At 39.0% G+C, this 22,519-nt stretch overlaps 1 protein-coding gene across 11 annotated transcripts in view; it reads left to right on the top strand.

Annotated features, from left to right (window-relative positions):
• Positions 1 to 22,519, top strand: part of ccdc88ab (coiled-coil and HOOK domain protein 88ab) — a 399,202-nt gene that overhangs the window by 86,418 nt on the left and 290,265 nt on the right. For all 11 annotated transcript variants that reach the window (XM_043696005.2, XM_043696000.2, XM_043696008.2 and 8 more), the window contains exons 5-7: positions 6,063 to 6,121; positions 12,427 to 12,510; positions 13,859 to 14,002. In XM_043696005.2, the coding sequence (XP_043551940.1) occupies positions 6,063 to 6,121; positions 12,427 to 12,510; positions 13,859 to 14,002 (287 nt within the window). The remainder of the gene's footprint in view (positions 1 to 6,062; positions 6,122 to 12,426; positions 12,511 to 13,858; positions 14,003 to 22,519) is intronic.

The raw sequence follows: 22,519 nt of genomic DNA, 5'->3' as shown, positions 1-22,519 counted from the left end.
CCTTCATGATTTTATGCTATCATCTCACTGTCTACAATGCCACCTAACTTTGTGTCATCAGCAAATTTGTATATATGACTTTCCATGCTGTTGTCCAAGTCATTAATAAATAATGTGAATAAATAAATTCTTGATGTCACAAGGAATTAAGGGCTACGGGGAGAAGGCGGGTAAGTGGAGTTGAAATGCCCATCAGCCATTATTGAATGGTAGAGTAGACTCGATGGGCCGAAAGGCCTTCCTTCCGCTCCTATGTCTTATGGTCTTATGGAATAATTGAGGCCCTACCTCAGATCTTGTGGAACACCACTGGCCACATTCTGCAGATTTGAATATCTGTTTATTATCCCTGCTTTCTGTCACCTGCCACTCAACCAATTTTCTAGCCATGTCCGTCACAATTCTGTGGGCTTATACCATAGTCAACAGTCCCTTATGTGATACTTTATCAAATGTCTCTTGATATCTGTATAAACAATATCCATAGACATTCACCTATCCACTGTTTTAATCACTTCTTCAAAAAATTCAGAAAGATTTGTTAGGCATTACCCACCTGTCATTAATCCATGCTGGCTTTCCCTGATAAACTGAAAGTGTTCAAGGTGTTTATTTACCCCAGCCTTGATTTATGGATTCCAATAGTTTTCCCACCACAGAATGTAAGCCAACTGGTCTGTAAACCCCTGATTTCTTCTTTTGTCCCTCTTAAATAACAGTGATGTGCAATTTTCCATAGGGTTGTGTGTGTGTTGAAAGGCACTAGTTTTCTATTGTGTTAAATGTTTCTTTCAGCAGCCTTCATTTTTCTTCAGTTGTTTAACACATTTGGCAGATTTTCTGAATTTACTGTCTCATCTTGTCAAAGTCAACCTACAGACATTCATGCATTTCACTTTCAAACACTATATTGAACTTGATTGCGTTAGGATCACTATTTGATAAATGTTCATGCACAGTTAGGTTACTAATTATATCTTCTCATTACTAAGTCCGATGTTACTTGTTGCATGCAGGTCACATTGCTTTCGGAAACGATCAAGGACACCGTGCAGAATTTCACTACTTTTTTGACTTGTCTCTCCCAATGTTAAAGTTAAAGTTAAAATCCCCAATTAATACTACACACTTGCCTCACTCTAAGTTGACTCAGAAGCTATCAAAGGATCTCAATTCCAAAATGACCATCTTCCAGTGAATCTTCATCAGACAGAAGCAAAAACTCCAAACTCGTGTCACTTTGAAAATCGTGGGTGTTTCATCTATGCTGCCAGTGTCACAAAATAGGATCATTGAATATTGCAGTTGCTGATGAAGGCCACTTAGCCCATCATATCTGCGCTGACTTTCCAAAAAAAACTCATTTAATGCCACTCTCCTGCCTCTCCCTGTAACTGTGCACATTGTTCCTTTCCAAATAACCATCTAATTTCCTTTTTAATTGAAAATGTCTTTATCATAATTGGTGACAGCACATTCCAGACTCTAACTAGTTAGTAAAAATGTTACTCCTCTTCTCACTTAGAGTCATAGAAATGTACAGCATGGAAACAGACCCTTCGGTCCAACCTGTCCATGCCAACCATACATCCTAACCCAATCTAGTTCCACCTGCCAGCACCTGGCCCATATCCCTCCAAACCCTCCTTATTCGTGTACCCAACCAAATGCCTTTTAAATGTTGCAATTGTACCAGCCTCCATCACTTCCTCTGGCAGCTCATTCCATACACGTACCACCCTCTGTGTGAAAAAGTTGCCCCTTAGGTCTCTTTTATATCTTTCCCCTCCTACCCTAAACCTATGCCCTCTAGTTCTGGACTCCCCGATCCCTGGGAAAAGACTTTGCCTATTTATCCTATCCATGCCCCTCATAACTTTGTAAACCTCTATAAGGTCACCCCTCAGCCTCCGATGCTCCAGGGAAAACAGCCCCAACCTGCTCAGCCTCTCCCTATAGTTCAAAATCTCCAACCTTGGCAACATCCTTGTAAATCTTTGCTGAACCCTTTCAAGTTTCACAACATCTTTCTGATAGGAAGGAGACCAGAATTGCACGCAATATTCCAACAGTGGCCTTCACTATCGTATCTACCTGCAACTGTACTTTCAAGGAGCTATGAACCTGCACTTCTTTGCTTCTTTTGCTAAGTTCCTTAAATATTTAGTTCTTCATCCTTTCACAAATGGGAACATATGCTCGCTACCTACTCTGTACAGACCTCTTATTAATTTGAAGACTTGTTTTAGAGGTCCTCCCAGTTCTCTCACTAACAATCCAAGCTTTGAAGTGGAAAGGTTCGGAAACCACAGCGTGAAACATCTAGATTCATAGTAGTACGTGATAGGCTATAATTTTCAAAGTTTGTGAGAAGATTTGTAGCTCGGGTGCTCGTTGTTGTGGTTCTGTTCGCCGAGCTGGGAATTTGTGTTGCTGACGTTTCGTCCCCTGTCTAGGTGACATCCTCAGTGCTTGGGAGCCTCCTGTGAAGCGCTTCTGTGATCTTTCCTCCGGCATTTGTAGTGGTTTGAATCTGCCGCTTCCGGTTGTCAGTTCCAGCTGTCCGCTGCAGTGGTCAGTATATTGGGTCCAGGTCGATGTGCTTATTGATTGCGGATCGTTAGCTGTCTTCCTGTTTGTCCTATGTAGTGTTTTGTGCAGTCTTTGCAGGGGATTTTGTACACTACATTTGTTTTGCTCATGCTGGGTATCGGGTCCTTCGTTCTGGTGAGTTGTTGTCTGAGCATGTGTGCTGTTATGAGTCCTAGTGGTCGCAGTAGTCTGGCTGTCAGTTCGGAAATGCTCTTGATGTATGGTAGTGTGGCTAGTCCTTTGGGTTGTGGCATGTCCTCGTTCCGTTGTCTTTCCCTTAGGCATCTGTTGATGAAATTGCACGGGTATCTGTTTTTGGCGAATACATTGTCTAGGTGTTCTTCTTCCTCTTTTTGCAGTTCTGGTGTACTGCAGTATGTTGTGGCCCTTTTGAATAGTGTCTTGATGAAACTTCTTTTGTGTGTGTTGGGGTGGTTGCTTTCGTAGTTCAGGACTTGGTCTGTGTGTGTGTGGCTTTCTTGTATACCTTTGTGGTGAATTCTCCGTTAGGCGTTCTCTGTACCATCACGTCTAGAAATGGGAGTTGGTTGTCCTTTCCTTCCTCTCTAGTGAATCGGATACCTGTGAGTGTGGCGTTGATGATCCGATGCGTGTTCTCTATCTGTGTTTTTAATGATTACAAAGGTGTCATCTATATATCTGACCCAGAGTTTGGGTTGAATTTGCGGTAAGACTGTTTGTTCTAATCTTTGCATTATCACTTCTGCTATGAGTCCAGAGATGGGTGAGCCCATGGGTGTGCCGTTGATTTGTTCATATATTTGGTTGTTGAATGTGAAGTGTGTTGTGAGGCACAGGTCCAGTAGTTTGAGTATGCTGTCAGAAAGCAGAAGCGGTAATGCAAAGATTAGAACAAACCGTCTTACCGCAAATTCAACCCAAACCCTGGACCCAATATACCGACCACTGCAGCGGACAGCTGGAACTGACAACCGGAAGCAGCAGATTCAAACCACCACAAATGTCGGAGGAAAGATCACAGAAGCGCTTCACAGGAAGCTCCCAAGCACTGAGGATGTCACCTAGACAGGGGATGAAACGTCAGCAACACAAATTCCCAGCTTGGCGAACAGAACCACAGGCTATAATTTCATCACATCGGCTATGATAATTTTCAAATGTGAAACCATGCTGAAAATCAGTTTTTCTTTAACATCCATGATAACATTTGGATGGATTGAATTTATGAATCAATAATTCTGTTTGGAATGGGCATCTGGTAGCCACACTCAGTTCTTCGTTTGTGAATGTGCAGATCCCATATAAACTATAAACAAGAGATGACTGCAAAGAAATAAAACCCAAATTGCAGGTTATCATCAGCAATCACTTGCTAATGTGTATGATTGTCCACCTAGGAAATTCCTTGGCACTGGTCATGGCTTCTGTAAGTCCTTGCATGGCTGATGAACCTGAACATTTATGTTGCATCTCTGGCCACGCATACTTGGCTGATGTTTCTGGGAGGCGGAATTGGTCTTTGGCCGTGAGCATTCCTTTCTGTACTTGCTCTTACAGATGAGTGTTCTGAAAGAATTATGTCTTTCATATAAGAGGTTCCTCCCAAGTCAGTTTCTTCTGGACAATGGTCTCTCAAACATTGAATTCTATGTTGCATTTCCTGAGGCAAGACTTCAGAGAGTCTTTGAAATGCTTTCTCTTTCCTCCTTGTGGTCAAATACCTTCCTTGAATTGGGTGAAAATGATTTGCTTTGACATTCAGAACTCTGGCATCCTAATTATGTAATCAGGCCTGTGGAGTTACTTTTGGATGATCATGACCTCGATGCTGGTGCTATTAATGTGCCTGTCCTTCCAGCTGATGTGGAGAATACATGTTGAGTTTTGATGGTACTTGTGAAGGACCTTGAGGTGGCAACTGTAGATAATCCAAATACCAAAGCCAATTAGAAGAGTTGTAAGGATACCGTCTTACATGCAATGATCTTGATATCAGCATGAATGTTAAGCTTATCAAAGACTGTCGTCTTTAAGCGTCTATGTGGGGCATGCGAATTGGATGCAAAATTAAAGCTCAACATTGTTATCAACCATAGATGAGAGGTAGTTTCCCAGGTAGGGGAAACGTTCCAGGCGTGTGAGAACTTCTCAATTAATCTTAATTGAGAATGGACCAGAATCTGACCTGGGATGGATTTGTAAAGGATTAGAGTCTTCTTGAGGTTGAGGGTGAGACCAATTTTTTGGTATGCTTCCTGAAGGATTTAGATTAGATTATTAGACTAGATTACTTACAGTGTGGAAACAGGCCCTTCGGCCCAACAAGTCCACACCGCCCCGCCGAGGCGCAACCCACCCATACTCCTACATCTACCCCTTACCTAACACTGCGGGCAATTTAGCATGGCCAATTCACCTGACCTGCACATTTTGGGACTGTGAGAGGAAACCGGAAACTGGATTTAAATGAGATTTTAAAGTTTTCTGAGTGCATAAAGCAGAGATTGGCATTCACATACTGAAGTTCCACCAGCAACGTTAATTTCATTTTCTTCTCAAATTTTAGCTGTTTAAAGTTGAAAAGTTTTTGTTTTGTCCATCTTGTAGACAATGTCCACACTATTGTGAAACTTCATCTTGACAAGTGAAGAGTGGTGGCAGTGAAGATAGAGAAAAGGATGAGGGCGATGACATACCACACTGAAACTCAAGTTCACTGCAATTTCTGTTTATCTATGACAATAGTTGGATGGATTGAATTTAAAGACCAATATTTGAGTGAAATGGATATCTGCTGGCCTATACATTTCCAGATCCCTAATAAATGATATGTTAAGAAATGTCAGCAAAGAAATAACACCCAAATTGCAAATATAAGTGGGTATAACATCTGGAGTCTATTTTTTTGTAACAGAGAACTTCAGAGCAGGAGTTGGATGCTTTGGTCCTTTGGGCCTGCTCCACCATTCAATAAGATTATGTATTATCAATGTATTACATTTCACAGAATCCTATTGGCAAAGGATTTGGATTATTTGTGCACCGAACATACCATGGTGAAAAATAAATATTATAGTTGACTGTAATGCAGTAGTCTAAAAATTAAGAATAAAACCCTAGGTTATGAAAGAAAATCTGTTTTATAAGTAATAAATATTTAAAGTAGAATTGTTGCTATAGATCACATGTATACAGTATACATGTTTAAAAAATGCATTTTGCCAATACACAAAATCTTTATTTTCTGTCTCTTGCAATTGAGTCATTGACCAAACGCCAGCTATGTCAATCTGTCCAATGATTTCCTCATTGTTCATTTATGAAGCAATCAGGGACAGCTTAATGTTTAGTGTTTCATTGTATTTCTTTCATTATTGTTAATTACAATTAACAGAACTGCAGATTTTTACACAATATGTTGACCTATTTGAAGCTACCTATGTATAGTTGAATTATGGTGGTTAACTGTGATGATTGTTTTTTTTCAGAGCAAGGTATTGAAGAGATGAAGAAACTACTTTTGCTTCTGCTAGGCTGTGCTGTTCAGGTTGGTAGTGTTTATGTTTACTTTTTCAATCAAAAGTTTGCTCCTCAATTTATTTTTGAAATTCATTTCAAGTTAAAATTTGTCAAGACCAAAGAATATTAAAATGAAAAGCTCTTTTAGGGTATATTATAACATTGAATGTCCTCTGGCATGACTTTATTTTTTGTTGTATCACTATGCTTAATGTGAAACCACCTGATGATGCCTTTTCCCCATTTTATCTTAATCAGTTATTTCGGTTGGTAATAGCATAGTCAAATTACTTCTGTCTTTTCCAATTGGACAATTTCAAAAAAATCTGCAAAAGGTCACAAGGAATTCTGAAGGTCGCAGGTGTTGTGGGGAAAATCACTAGTCTTGGAGTCAGAGTCTGGGTTCAACGACAGAGTTTATCGTACAAGGAAATACCGGTGCTCCATGGAGAGAAAGACATCAACAGCACAGTAGTCAGCTGTGACTCTTCTCTCAACCTGGAGCACATGTCAAGATACTTTAATACATTTTGTGATATAATAGGTCAGTTATGAGGTTATTGTCTCTGTAACACAGTTTGTTTTAAATAATGCAGAATCGTTGATAGTTTTGATGCAGACATTGTCAGTTTCAGTGCAGACATTGTCAGTTTCAATGTCTGCGCAGAAGTTCATTGCTCTAGGAATGGGCGCTAATCGCTCTTCCGGAGAAGGACGATTACTGCAGCCCTGGCTATTTGCACTTTGTATTGAGCCTGTAGAAATGTTAACAGCTTGATATCAATGGTGTTGGCTGGACCCAGATACTTCGGCGGGCAGTATATGCTACTCATGTGTATTCTCTCCCCCACCCACCTTAAACTAAACCACGAGGTTGTGAGTGCATTGTTCTGGCATTCTGATGGCACCCGGCAGTGTCTGTGTTTGCACTGCTATCTCTCTCCATCTTGTGTGTCAAATGGCCAACTTATGGTTCAGCGGCCATCTTGTGTGTCTGTGTGCCTAGTGTCACCCTACGCTGTGCCATCTCCCACTTCACTGGGCAGGTACATAAAGGTAGTTAACAGGATATATGGGATGCTTATGTTTATTACACAAGACATAGAATATAAAAGCAGAGAGGTTATGCTGGAACCTTCCAAATTATACCTCAGATTTCAAATAGTAAGAGGTGAATAATCAGGCCACATAGCCTTCTACCTTTCACCTTGAATCTAAAAGGTGAATAGAACTAACTTTGTTCACCCAGAGAGCAGTGGAAGTCTGTAACTCGACTGCCTGATAGCTAATTGAGTCAGAAATCCTCACTGTTTAAGCTGTATTTAGATATTCACTTGCAGTGTTGTAACCTGCAGGGCTATGGTCATGAACTGTAAACTGGAATTTATGTAGTCAGATCTTTATTGACTGGTAGTGATATGATGAGAAAAATGGCCTCCTTCTGTGCTGCAAATTGTAAAGCCCCTGCGGTAGTGAGTTCCACATTCTTGCTGCCTTTTGGTTAAAATAGTTTCTTCTAAATTTCATATTGTATTTCTTGTTGACCATCTTTAATTCTGCTCTTTCTTACAGGGCAAAAGTTTTCTCCATCACCAAACCCTCTTGAGTTTCCATAACTTTGAAAACCACATGGCAACATTGTACACTTGTACCCCGTACTTGAGTACATGTGACAATCAAGCCTAAATCTAAATCTAATACACTCATTATTATTTTTGTCTGAAAAATAAGGTCCAGTCTGTTACTCCTTTCCTAACATATGAATCCAGGTATTTTTTGTTGGCATCCATATGAATATACTCTGCATCCTTTCTGATTTTTTTTTTAATATGGCAACTGGAACTGCTTACCAAGTATGCTTTAAGCACGTTGTAAATAAATTTAAATTCACACAACTTTACAACTTTTCTGCCTAATCTCTCTAGAAATTGAGACTTGTTATATTGGCTTTTTTATGGCTTTACTGACCTGTAACTTTTTGTGATTTGATATGTTTGCAATTGAACATCTGTAATTCATGTACCTACCTTGGTCTTTACCTTCCAAATGATCACCCTGCAATCTTCTGCTGCCCCCATTCTTCCTTCCAAAATTCACGACTTCACATTTATCTATTTGACATTGAGTTGCCAGTTATTTTCCTAAATCTATTCATGTCCTCCTGTATTTTATTGTAATCTCTCAATATTGAATAACCCTTTCCACCACCAGTTTGGTGGTATATACAAATGTATTAATTGTGTTTTTGATTCCAATGAGCAAATTATTTGTGTAGTTTGTTTCATTTGTTTGTGGAATGTGAGCATTGATGGAAGGACTATCATTCATTGTCTGTCCCTAATTGCCCTTGAGAAAGTGGTGGTGATCTGCTTTCTTGAGCTGCTGCAGTCAATCAAGTGCAATTGGGAATGAATTTTCAGGATTTTGACCTGGTGACGACAAAGGAACAGTGACATAATTCCAGGTCAAGATGGTATGTGTCTTGGAGGAGAACATGTTGGTGGTCTTCCATTGCTTCTGCTCCATTTATCCTTCTACATGGTAGAGGTTGTGATTTGGATTGTGCTGTTGAAGGAGTCTGGGTGAATTGCTGGAACTCATCATGTAATAGATATACACATTGCAGTCACTGTATGTGATGGTGGAAAGAATGGTGGTGAGGATGGTTAGTGGAAGCTGTTCTGTCACCCAAGCAAGTGGAGAGCATTTCTGTCACATTTCACACTTGAGCCTTGTACTTAGTAGACAGGCATTAGAGAGACTGGAGATGAATTACGTGTTTCATACCTTTTACTCTCTGACTTGCTGTTGTTGTAGCAGTATTTATATAGCTAGTGTAATTCATTTTTTGGTCAATGGTGATTCCTGGGATGTTGTTCAAGGATATGGTAATGCTATTGAAGGGAAAAATGGTAAAATTCTGAAAAGTGTTGGTTCCAGCATTGAATCTTATGTAAGACCACTTCTATCCTTATGCTCCTCAGACGTTTTGTCGTTATTCCCACATCCTTATTGTTTTATATCCAGCTAACAATCCTTGCTGCCAGTTATCTCCTGACCCACATTCTCTGACCTTATTCATCATTAAGGGCCTTTGAATATTTTTAATGTTGCACATATATAAAGTTATGTGCTAATCAGTAAGGTAGTTTGCTTCTAGATTGGGTCAACTTTTTTGGAGCAAGTAATGCTCCATCTCTGTGAATCAGAATGGATTGCCCTGGTGCCTTTGATGTATTTTCCACGTTTTGATGAGTCATTTAACAGTTTTAGATTTCAATCTGAGGTTTTTTTTTGTGCATTACTTTTTCATGTGTTTGATAGTAATGAGCCTTACCTCTGTGTTTTATTGGCCATCTTTTATCATTCTCCTGCTGTGTTTTGTAATTACAAGTTGTTCTGCTGTAACATGTGTTTCTTCAACGCAATTTGGCTGTAATGCGATTGGTGAATTAGTCATAGTCATAGACATGTGCAGCACGGAAAGACCCTTCAGTCCAACTCGTCCGTGCCGACCACATATCCCAACCCAATCTAGTCCCACTGCCAGCACCTGGCCCATATCCCCCAAAACCCTACCTATTCATATACCCATCCAAATGCCTTTTAAATTTTGCAATCGTACTAGCCTCCACCATTTCCTATGGTAGCTCATTCCATACACCACCCTCTGAGTGAAAAAATTGCCCCTTATGTCTCTTTTACATCTTTCCCCTCTCACCCTAAACCTATGCCCTCTACTTCTGGACACCCCCACCCCAGGAAGGGACTTTGTCTATTTATCCTATCCTGCCCTTTATGATTTTGTAAACCTCTATAAGGTTCCCCGTTCAGCCTCTGACGCTCCAGGGAAAACAGCCCCAGACCATTCAGCCTCTCCCTATAGTTCAAATCCTCCAACCCTGGCAACATCCTTGTCAATCTTTTCTGAACCTTTTTAAAGTTTCACAACATCCTTACAATAGGAAGGAGACCAGAATTACATGCAATATTCCAACAGTGGCTTAACCAATGTCCTGTACAGCTGCAACATGACCTCCCAACTCCTGTACTCAGTACTCCGACCAATATCGGAAAGCATACCAAATTCCGCCTTCACTATACTATCTCCCTGCGACTCCACTTTCAAGGAGCTCTGAACCTGCACTCCAAGGTCTCTGTTCAGCAACACTCCCTAGAACCTTGCCATTAAGTGGATTAGTCCTGCTAAGATTTGCTTTCCCAAAATGTAGCATCTCACATTTATTTAAATTAAATTCCATCTGCTACTCCTCAGCCCATTGGCCCATCTGGTCAAGATCCAGTTGTAATCTGAGGTAACCTTCTTTGCTGTTCACTATACCTCCAATTTTGGTGTCATCTGCAAACTTACTAATGATATCTCTTATGCTCACATCCAAATCATTAATATAAATGATGAAAAGTAGAGGACCCTTGTGGCACTCCACTGGTCACAGGCCTCCAGTCTGAAAAACAACCTTCCATTGCCACCGTCTATCTTGAGGAACAAATTTTTAAAACATGAACTCTCGCTGGTTATTATGCAATTCCAATCCCAGTTATGTTAAGTCCACTCTAGGTGTTTACTTCAGGTCAAGCAAAAGAGCTGGAATATTGTTGATGTTTTTGAGGATGTTTTTAAAATTATTGCTGGAGAAAAGATTTGGATTTCAAGATTCTCCTCATTCTAGACAATGCACCAAGCCATCCTCTCGCCATTGATGAGCTTTCTGAAAACATCAGTGTGCTATTTCTACCTCTGAAGGCAATCTTTCTCATTCAACCCAAGGACCAGGGTACAATGGTAGCTTTTAAAGTTTATTATTTAAGGCGCACATTCAGGAAGCTGATTGCAGCTACTGAGGATAGTAATGAGGACAGTGTTCTTCAATCTTGGAAAAGCTTTAACATTTGGAATGCTATTGACATCACTGTTGAGGCCTGAGGTGGTGTCATTAAGGACTACGTGCATGCAGTTTGGTGGAAGCCTCTCCCAGATTTTCATCATGATCTTAAAGACGTTGAATCATCAAAGGAGCTTCCAGCAATCAAAGAACATAGTGTTGCTCTTGCAAAGCAATTTGGATTTGAAGAATTGGAGACTGATCTACAACTTGTTGCTGCGGGGGAAATTGAAGCTTGAGATGGAGACCTATGAAGTCCAGGATGCAGCACCACGAGAACCTTCCACTTCTGTCTTGTCTTCTATCCTGAGGGAAGTTGAGAAGCAGTTGCAGCTCTTGAAGACAATGACTACAATGCAAGATGCAGTAAGATAGCAGTTCATGGCATAAAGTCTTATCTGGCACCCTATGAACAGCTTTTTCATGAAAGAAGCAAGATGGCAAGGCAGTAAAAACTAGATGCCTTTTTTAAACCAACCCCCCAAGAAACAGTCTGAGGACAATGAACCACAGCCATCCACTTCTGAACTAAATTTATTTTTCGTTGTAACTCTGCACCCAGACTTATGTCTGAAAGTAATGATAATGCTGCTGATGACCCTCAGCCCCTATATTAACACAGTACTGTAACTTGGCAAACTCAGAAACTCCTGAAAGTGTTAATTTTATTGTATTATTTCATTAAAATATATGATTTTAACATTTACTTAGACTGTGCTATTGTTTGCGTTAGGCTGACTATTGTTTTTGTTTCGATTTTAACTGATATTTTTGGTGGTTTCCCCAGCCCTCTTTTTCCCATAGGCTCTGATATTTCTATTGTGCAATTTTCTGTAACATGAGGTTGCACGAAAACGCAACTACTGCGTTACAGCAGAACAAACTGTATATCAAAGTCTTCAGTTACCCAGTGATTATATGCTTGTAGAAATTGTTTAACTTTGCATTAAACAACACCTTTTATTGAAGTGGTGTATTTTCATTCCTCTAATCTTTGCTCTTCCAAGGCCCCCTCCTTAGATCAATAAACTCACCTTGCAGTCATCGTCCACCTCCAGAAAGCAAGCTTACATCAGCTTATTGGAGGATGAGGGTAGAGTTCCTGAGTCTGAGCAGAACCTGAGTTCGATCAGTGTTCTAGAACTCCGAATGTTTTATTGTCTGTGTTGTTTTGCTTGACTTGTGTTGCTTTTCACAATGCTGTTTAGGATGAATCTATTGTTGTAAATCTTGTAGAATCATAGAGATCTACAATAGTCTAACTGTGACCAAGCTAACATTTTATACATTTCCAGCGTAACCTCCTGTTTTTAAACTCTATGCCTCTGCTAAAAAAGGCTTATTTCTCAGTTATTTTTTAAGGGGGTCACCTCCTGTACCTAAAAAAAAAAAATGTATGGGTTAACAGTCTATTTTTAATTTGTTCCAGTGCGAACGAAAGGAAGAATTTATTGAGAGGATAAAAAGTCTTGATTTTGATACAAAGGCTGCTGTTGCAACTCATATTCAAGAGGTATGTTCAGCAAATACAGAACAGTAATTTTATAACTTTGAACTATTCGTAAGGTGTTTGCATGTAAAGATGTTGATGAGAACATGGATATTTCAACTATGAAGCCATTCATTCTTCAGCCCGTCGTCCTCTTTTGCCCCACCCCTCCAAAAAGAAAGTTGTAGAGGCCCACACATGAAGTGTGGAACATGAATTATGGAAACACTGGAACCTGCTGTTCAGAAGTATCGATCCTAAGGCAGCACTCCAAAATTTGAGGTAGTGCAGAGTGGAGAAAAGATTGTATGCAGTTATTTGATTCACATAGTCAACCAGAATTGGTAAACTGACTTGTTAATTAAGGAACTACTTAACCACTTTTCTTTCTGATTTTATTTGAACTCATTGTTTTAAGTTAAGTTTTAAGAACTCTTACTGTTGTTTTCTGGATTCAAGCGTTGTTCTCTGTTGGCAGGAAGTAAAGGCATGTTTGCCTAGAGAGGTCACTTGTGAACCCAGAATAGACATCCCTTAAAGTAACAGTCTTCCATACTTTGTATTCACCCCATATAAGCTTCAGTTATAAGTATATCTTCGTGTTATATTTGTTTGTGCATTGTACAATAGAATACAGTCATTCCTTGGTATCCATGAGGGTTCTATACCTGAAAAGCCCCACAAACGATGAATTTGCCAGTGCAGAGCTTAATAATTTATGGTAAAAATAGTGTAAGGTTCCCAGACCTCAAGATTGACTTTTTGCCAAACCATCTGAAACAAAAGTTAATATAAATAAAGTATTGAAACGAATTCAAGTATATTATGACTGACCGATAAAGGCGAGAAGTTCTGTGTACCAGGGTTGCACATTGCTAGAGGAGTTTATGGGTGGTACCCATGCCCCGGCCTCCCCATGTCCCCCTCTTCTACTTCCATCTGGCGCTGGTCTTCAATATGTTCATCAACCCTATCACCTATGTCCTTGCTCATTGAGGGGAAGAGCTATGTACTGGATCATGTCAAAGTGAGAGTGAAACGGGATTGCTATGTAAGTGAAAGTATTTATGGATGGGTGAGATTTTTCTCGTGAATTTTGAATGTTTAGTTTCTTTTATTTATATTTATGATTTGTGAGTTCGCAGGTAGAGGAATGACTGTGACTAAATATGTGACAAAACTTCACTGATTAATGTTCAAGTCAAAATATATTGATTCTTAAATGTGTCATTTGAAGTAACATTGTACACAAATCATTGCTGTAAAAAGCTAGGTGTTTTTTTTTTCAGCTTGGTTTTATTTTTCACAATACAATGTCAACAAATACTGTTAGGTGTCACTCTAAATTATAATCCATTTTTGTGTTATAAAGGTGACTCACAATCAAGAAAATGTCTTTGATATGCAGCAGTGGATGGAATTAGTTGATCTCTCCCGTGAGGACCTTAATGTCTTTTTCAGAAAAATGGCAATTAATCTGAAAAGGCTTGTGGATGAAAGAGACGAGCAATGTGAGGTACAGTGGCAAATACTATTCTAGAAAATTCTCAAAATTGACTTAATTTAAATGCTGCAAAAAATGTAGCTGGAAGATTACAAGATGTACGGAGAGAAACATTCCACATTTCCATTACTTATTTTCTGGTAGCAGTTAATTTTTAGGTGGCTTATTAACAATCAATCACAACATTCATTAGTGAAGTAGCAATTAAGCACTATATCTTGCTCGTTAAGTATGTGCTACAAACTACAACTAAAACTTTGAAAAACTATTGAATATTTGGCATTCAGAATGTTGATCATTTAATTCAATTTAAAAAATGTTTCACTAGTAACTTTTTAGTTGGTGTGTTAAGACCTGTGTCAAATGAGGCAGTAAACTGAGACTGTAATCTTCTGATTTGCTATGTACACTGGTCTCCTCGGAGCAGTTTTCTGATAATTATGCAGTCTTTCTGCACCCATGTAAAATTGATGTCCGTCAAAATTCTTGGCTGACCTTATGTACTAAAGTTGGGATATACCAAGATAGTTGTCCCTATTGGTTGTGTTAACTTTGGCAAAAGATTGGGAAAACAAAATCATTTATATGAATGTTTCTACAGTTTTCAGCAATCTTGCACTAAAGGTACAGTGTCCATTGTGTGTTGCTCCAAGGGAATTCCCATTGTTAATTTCTTAAAGGTGTGTTCTTCAGGATTTTGTTTGGAGCTTCTATTATTATTCCTGACGAGGCTACCAAATGATCTCTCCACCTGATTAGGGACCAGGAATGCTTGCTTGCTAGTTCAAGTAGATGAAGTTTGAGATCCGAGATATGTAATAAGAGAATAAAACTACAAGATTGCAAGCTTTTGTACAATTCAACTAAACTTCCCTATATAAGGTAAAACAAGCTAAAACTATATATACAACTTGCACTCAATACTCAGCATTTGTGTAAGCTAACTGTGGGTAAACAAACTTTGGTCAAATAATCCAACAACAACATGAAAAAGCAGATGTTGTCAAGACCGATTCCCTCGATTTCTCAGTAGACCCACTTCAATGTTAGGTGTGCCTGAGGGTCTAAAGATTTCGTTAAATTATCTCCTGTCTTTTTTGACAGTGACCTTTTGAAGTTTCATTAATGGCTATAAACTCTTTAGCTCATTGTTCTGGCTTCAGACGTACATGAACTGCTTTACCCTCCGTCTGCTCCCATAACTTTATTTAAGTTTTAAGCTAACTCATCAATCTGATACTACTTGCCATAAAAGTCTGTGCGAACTGTTGCAGATTGTTGCAACAACTACAAGTTATACCAAATCTTCCAACTGCTTTTTCCTTGTGAAATCCAAAGAGTACAGAACTGTCTGCGTCAGTCAACAAAAACGTGGCATGTCTTGGAATGATTCAAACAGAAAAGCCAAGAACATATTTCATCTGCAGCACAACTGTTAGATCTGCAACTCACATGCATAATTTACAATGGTAATGGTGCTTTATGACTTTATTTCCCAGACTCCCTAGTTTCACTATAATTTTAGAGATGGAGCCAAACATAGATTGGCTTTTACATGTAACGAATGTATTTTTGGTTGAGCAGCTACACGTCAGTTATTTATCAGTATCTCAATCAGATTCCACAAATTTTAATTTCTAAAATTTACATTCTAAATCTCACAAGCCATGCATTGAGTCTTTTGCAATATCAGGTGTTCAAAATTATGACTTGTTTTAACAATGTAAATGGTAAGTAACGTTCCAAAGATGGAAGTGTATGTAATGAGAAGACAAACTTAAGGTATTTGACAAAAGAATTTTTTCACAACAAAATGACACCTGGAATGCACAGCTTGAAAGGTTGATGGACGCAGAATCAATTTTATCTCACAAAATGAATTGGATAAATGTTTGAGCTTTGAAATTTGTGAAAGTATGGAGAGTAAAATCAGGTAGTACAGGTTGAATTAAAACAGCAGACATATTGGGCTGATTGGCCTCCTTTGCTATATGATGCTTTGACTTTGTGATCTTAGGATGTGTTCAGTTACTTTTGGAGTGTACTCAGTGATGCAATGTTCAAAATGCAGCAACCAAATTGTGCACAGTGAGCTTCAAAAAGCAGCAATAAAAGACAGGTTCATATCTCCAATTCTAAATATAACTTGAGAGATTTGTATTGGCCAAAACACATGCTCAGCTCGCTTAAATATCGTAATGTGACAGTGTACATCCATTAGAATGAGCTGTAGAATCCCAGTTTAACATTTCATTTGAGGGATGGCAATTCTAACATGTAGCATTCCCTCAATACTATACAGTAGAACCCCCATATCTGCAGATTCGGTTTCCGTGGTTTCAGTTATCCATGGTTTATCGCGGCCTGAAAATATTACATGAAATATTCCACAAATAATTCCAGGGGGCTGCCAGGGCGGCAAGTTTCCCATTTAAAGGATAGGGTTTGCTATTATCTGCAGTTTCGGGCATCTGCAGTAGGTCTTGGAATGTATCACCCGCAGATACGGGGGGACAACTGTACTGATGTACCAATCTAAATTATGTTGTTCATTCTTCAAGGTGAGAATTGTACCCAGAACCTTCTGACTGAGCAAATCTGCCATCATTGAATCATAGCTAAGTTTTAAGTACTGTTTGGCATAAGTGGGATACTCTGTTCATTGCTAGATTTAGCTTGATTAAACTATTAGGGATGCAAATTGTTTAGCAGTGAGAATTTTTATAGCAGTTAAAGAGTAAGACTTTGGTGTTCTTGATATTGCTTTGAAAGACTTGCCAGCTAAATATTGAACAAAACACAGGTGGTTGAAAATATACCAGATGTTGAGCTGCATATTGTCAGTAAAGTTAGTAAAAGTTACTCTGTGCTTCTAAATGAGATTACTGCAAGAAACCCTTTTTGTTTAAAATTCAACTGAAATGATCATCATTGGGTGGGATAAGAAGTCCTCAAGGAAGATGTTTCACCGGAAGAAATAAGAGCAGAGTCAACAGTTACAGAAGAGACCTGAGACAGGAGAAGTATTGAACTCCATTATACTTTCTCTCTTCTGATGCTTCCATGTGTGTGTGTGAGAGAGAGAGAGAGAGAGAGAGAGAGAGACAGTGCTCCCTGATTACGTTTACAAAGAATATTTGATGAGAGTTGATATGGTGTTTATTATAATCCCTGAACAGACTGAACTTTTAAAATAAAATTTGAGGTGTTAGTGATGTAAAACTAGTTCATGCAGTAGGAAGATATCCACACCAACAGAAATGTTGTTGTTGTTGTCGTCAATCTCCAAGCAGTCACAGCTTATAAATCCTAATTGGCTGATAGTTAGTGAAGAAAAAGCCCCAGAAGCAGAATTCTACAGAGTGAACAGGGAGGAAGACATCCTTACATGGCTATTGAAGACGCAGGTTTGGGAAACCAGTGTTGAGTAGTAAATGAGCTCTGTTTGCAGTTTACTAAGTCTCATGGAGAGAGACATTAACTGAAGAAATAGAATCGAGTAAATGTGCAGCAATTTACTGAAAGCAAAACTATTTAGAGAATCCCAGCGGAACAAGAATTTTCAGCGTGGAAATAGGAGTGACTCTTTGCTGAAATTCGGGTGTCTATATTGATATTGCTGGAGATGACAAAAGTGATGAATCTTTCTGACGTTTGTCGCAGAGTGAGAGTGAGATGAGGAGAAATTGCTCCATCCAGAGAGTGATGAGCCTGTGGAATTCTCTGCCCAGAAAGCCAAAGCATTGGTTGAAGCCAAAGCATTGAATGTTTGCGAGAAAGAGTTGGATATAGTCCATGGGGCTAAAGGGTACAGGGAAGAGGGGAAGCATGGGAGTGGGAAACGATATCAATTTGGATGATTAGCTGTAATTAGATTGAATGAATGGCAAAGCAGGCTTGAAGAGCTGAGTATTCTACACCACCTATTTTCTATATTTATGTTATATTAAGATTGTTTCTGTTGCTCTTATCTCAGGTTATATAGTTTGTTTTCCTTTTGTGCAGTAAACTTTTGAGTTCTTTAGTTAAAATTCCGTTGATAATTTCTTGTGAATGTTCAGTGACTGCCCACCACACTAAAAGCTTAAAGAAAAATAAAACTTATGGTCCATCAAGTCATGTTTCACTATTGACTTGTCCAACTAGGTAGGATCATAAAGCATGGGAACTTTTTTCCAGGATTATACGTCCTTGAATTTAATAAGCATCTGTGAATGTTTAAAAATGAATACTTGGAAGCATAGAACCAGTTGCTAAGAACATTTCATGCGTTAGCATTGTAAAATGGTTTTTACTGTTGCTAAAATAATTCTACTTTTAGAAAATGTAACAATAGGTTATTTCAAATCTTTTTGATTTGGACTAAACTGAGTGAGTCAGTGGATAAGTTGGAGCTAGAGATAAAAGGAGGATGTTGTGAGATGAGATGCTGAGTGATTATCCATCGTTTGGACATGCAATGAGGAAAGCCTGACATTTATGCGTCACTACTGGAATTGGCTAAAATTAAGTTAAAAATAAAAAGAGGATTAGATTTTAGATTAGATTATTTACAGTGTGGAATCGGGCCCTTCGGCCCAACAAGTCCACACCGCCCCGCCGAAGCGCAACCCACCCATTTACCCCTTACCTAACACAAATTTAGCATGGCCAATTCACCTGACCTGCACATCTTTGGACTGTCGGAGAAAACCGGAGCACCCGGAGGAAAACCACGCAGACACTGGGAGAACGTGCAAACTCCACACAGTCAATCGCCTGAGGCGGGAATTGAACCCGGGTCTCTGGCACTGTGAGGCAGCAGTGCTAACCACTGTGCCACCGTGTCGCCCACAAAGAGCTTGAACTTGAAATAAAATAAAGAAGTTTTAATTGACAAGGGTAGAAATGAAAAAGAGAAATGGAATTAGGCAAAAGAAGAATGGAAAGGAAAATTTGAATTTACAAAGCTTAAGCTCGAAAGAAACAGAAATCGGATAACATGATTTAATTACGAAGAAGCTTAGAGTAAAGAAAGATTCTGATTCTGCTGAGGGATTTGATTTAATCAGAAATCTTTGTTGAATATGTAAATATACAGAGGTGGAAGTTGAAGGATATTTTGCCTCATTTGAAAAGATAACTGCAAAGTTTAAGTAGCCAAATGGTGCTTGGACTTAAGTGTGATAGCTTACACGAACAGTAATTGATAGTAAAGAACTTGAGTATTGGTTTAAAAAGACGTTGTTGTCCAGGCCTTTTGTCTTGCACTCATCAGGACAATTTGCAGACAAATATCAAAGTAAAGGAAAGGCAACATTTTATACTGTTTAAGAGGAGTGTATTGATTGTTTAGGAAGTCAATGGTGATTGATAGCATTACTATAGAGAATACACTAGTTAACAAAGACTAACTGTTACATGGCCAAGTTTTGCTTAAATTTTAAGCTCCCTTGGTATCCTAGTTGAGAAATCAGGCTGGGGCTTTTCTATTTCTGAATAAAACACAAACCTTCCTTCACTGGTTAGTATACAAATTCGGAAACCTACTGTTCCATCCATTATATATTTAGCCTTGTCAACAATCCTGTAGGAATCCAATCAGTTTGTTGACTATGCAAGTTTAATTCCGAAATAAGCTGGATCAAAACCATCCTGTAGAATAATGGCTGCCCTGATCAGATAATTCATCATTTTATATTGCGCAAAAATATAAACAGACCTGAGGCCATTAATTTTCGTCCTGTAAAGTGCCAGTTTACCTCAGATGAAAGGTAAGGTATCTTAAATCTTTGAATATTAGGTGTAGCTCGTTGTTTTCACACCAACCGGAGTGGTGTTCGCCATAAACAGTATGCTGCTGTTAAGCCAATAATTTGTTTTGCTGGTGATGTGATACAGATTTTAGTGGCAGTGTAATGCTAGGCTGTACATTCCAAAGACTGGTAGATCAAAAAGCATAGCCTTTCGGGTGTTTGCAACAAGAAAGGTATTGAACATATCCAACCAGTCCATGTTTGCAAAATGCTCACTGATGTCCAATCTTAAATGTAAGTGTACAATTGGACGATATTTGCTAAATGATCTCAAGTGTGTGAAAAGTGTCTGCAAATTGTCCTGATAAGTACAATGACTGCAAATGTGTAAGCTGTTACATTGAAGTCCAAGGACCTTTGGCCACTTCAGCTTTGCACTTACCTTTTCAAATGAAGTGAAATATGCTGGCAACCAATTTAGTATCATTGCTCAGGCTGACAATATGGTGCACTTGAGTATACTGAAAGCTACATTTGTTAATACAGAGCCCTGCCCTTTGCATGCATACACTCCACCTGTTTAAACACAACAGAATAGATCACAGCCATTCTAAGGTTATTTCTTTTGACCTTGTCTTAAGTGTCAATCAGTGGCAACCTGCAGTTAACTGTCAGTCATCATTTAACTGGTGAATTCACAGTGGCAATGTTTCAACTTTGTATACAAATTAGTGTTTAGATTAGATTACCTACAGCGTAGAAACAGGCCCTTTGGCCCAAGAAGTCCACACCTACCCTCCGAAGAGCAACCCATCCAGACCCATTCCCCTACACCTAATACTATGGGCAATTTAGCATGGCCAATTCACCTAACCTGCACATTTTTGGACTGTGGGAGGAAACCAGAGTACCAGGAGGAAAACCACGCAGACACTGGGAGAACGTGCAAACTCCACACAGATAGTTGTCTGAGGCAGGAATTGAACCCGGGTCTCTGGCGCTGTGAGGCAGCAGTGCTAACCACTGTGCCACCGTGCCGCCCGTAAGTGGATTTGGATAAGTTTACTTATCGACCCATCAGCACACTCCTTGTCATACAGTATATATGTTGTTTTCCCTTTACTTTGGTATTTCTTGTGAATTATGCTAACGATTACAAGATGAAAAGCTACAACAAAATGAGTGGTTTTCTTGGCAGTGCTCATAAGTGTTTACACTAATTTCAGAAGAGCAATTTGCAGGCGATTAAGCTGTTAACAGTGCAATACTTAATGCTTATGAGCTTGTCCCTGAAGCTTATTCACTAAAATCTAGGACAGGCTATTGGGAGGCAAACAGGGATAGAAACAATGGGTAACAGGTTTAAATAAGGATTAGGAATCATTGCAGGCTTGGGGGGACGTGGAGCGTGTTTTTGTGCTGTGTTGTATTGTAATGTATAAGTATTCAATTTGAGTAAAATAAAAAATAAGTGTCATAACTGAGCTGTGTGCTATGAACAACTTTTCAGCCGAAATGTGCACTAGGTATTAGGAGAAGAATCTAACTTTCTCCAGATGAGAATATGACCATTAGTGATGAAATAGTCAATAGTGTTGAGTCAAAGATTGTTTTTGAGGTAGACCCAAACTGACCCAGTTTCTAAGGAAATCAAAACTGAAACCAAAAAGTCTGGATTGATTGAAATTATGGAGATATATAAAGGGATGCAGAGTCATCCAGGCTTAAAGTCGTAGAATCATAGAGAACAAAAAGCCCTTCTGCCCACTGAATTTGTACTGCCAAAAATAGACTACTACCTACATTAATCCCACTTTGCCATACTAGACCCATAAACTTGAACATTATGATACGCTCAAAAGTTTGTCCAAGTACCTTTTAAAGGTTGGGAGGTTAACTGACTCAACTATCCTCCCAGGCAGTGCATTCTAGACCCACGACACCTGCTGGATGAAAAAGAATTTCCTAAAGTACCCTCTAACCCTCCTTTGTTTAAAAGTGTTCCTCCTTATTCTTGACCCTTCAACTAAGGCAAGCAGCTGTTTTCTTTCCCTCTGCATGCCCTTCGTAATCTTAAAAAGTACTAATAGTTCATAGTAGTGCAGTATAGAAATGCTGGAATCCAGATCTAGAAGTTGAGCTACGTTTTGCTACAAATGTTTGTTACTTGAAAATAACATTCAAAACAGCAACATCCATAATGAGTTAAAGAGGTTGCGCCTTCCTCTTGGAACTTGGGTTTGTTATGTGCTTTATTCAGCTGAGGATAAAGTTATATCATGGAAAGAAAGGAGCAGAATTCTGAGGGAACAGACTTTGACTGAGATTGGTGACCAATGCTGTGAGGGCTACCAAACTAATTCATAAGATTAGTCTCAGTTGTATCTTCTATTTAATGTGTAAACGATAGATCATGTTTAACTCGTCTTGATTTTGGAAATATGTGTATAAAAAAGTATCTGAGAAGGTGGGTCATGCTTATTGCGTACTAGTGAAGGAAATTCTCTCATCTAACTGTAAAATTCTATTTTTTATCCTTTAGTGAATAACTGGCTTTTCAGATTTCTTCCTGTTGAAAAGAAAAGGTTACTGGTGTGTATCAAGATTGTAATGTATTTTAATTAGAAGGATAAATGTATCTTGTACTCTTATGTGCTGAAAATGATTTGCCATTATATTATTTGGCCAGCATTCTTGCACTAGGGGAAAGTGAGGATTGCAAATGCTGGAGATTGGAGTCGAGAGTGTGGTGCTGGAAAAGCACAGCAGGTCAGGTAGCATCCGCTGAGCAGGA

This window comes from Chiloscyllium plagiosum, unplaced genomic scaffold (assembly GCF_037043375.1).
Source record: "Chiloscyllium plagiosum isolate Xiang-an unplaced genomic scaffold, Cpla_swu_hap1 HiC_scaffold_10, whole genome shotgun sequence".
Taxonomy (NCBI): Eukaryota; Metazoa; Chordata; class Chondrichthyes; order Orectolobiformes; family Hemiscylliidae; genus Chiloscyllium; species Chiloscyllium plagiosum.
This window is presented reverse-complemented; position numbering and strand designations above follow the sequence as displayed.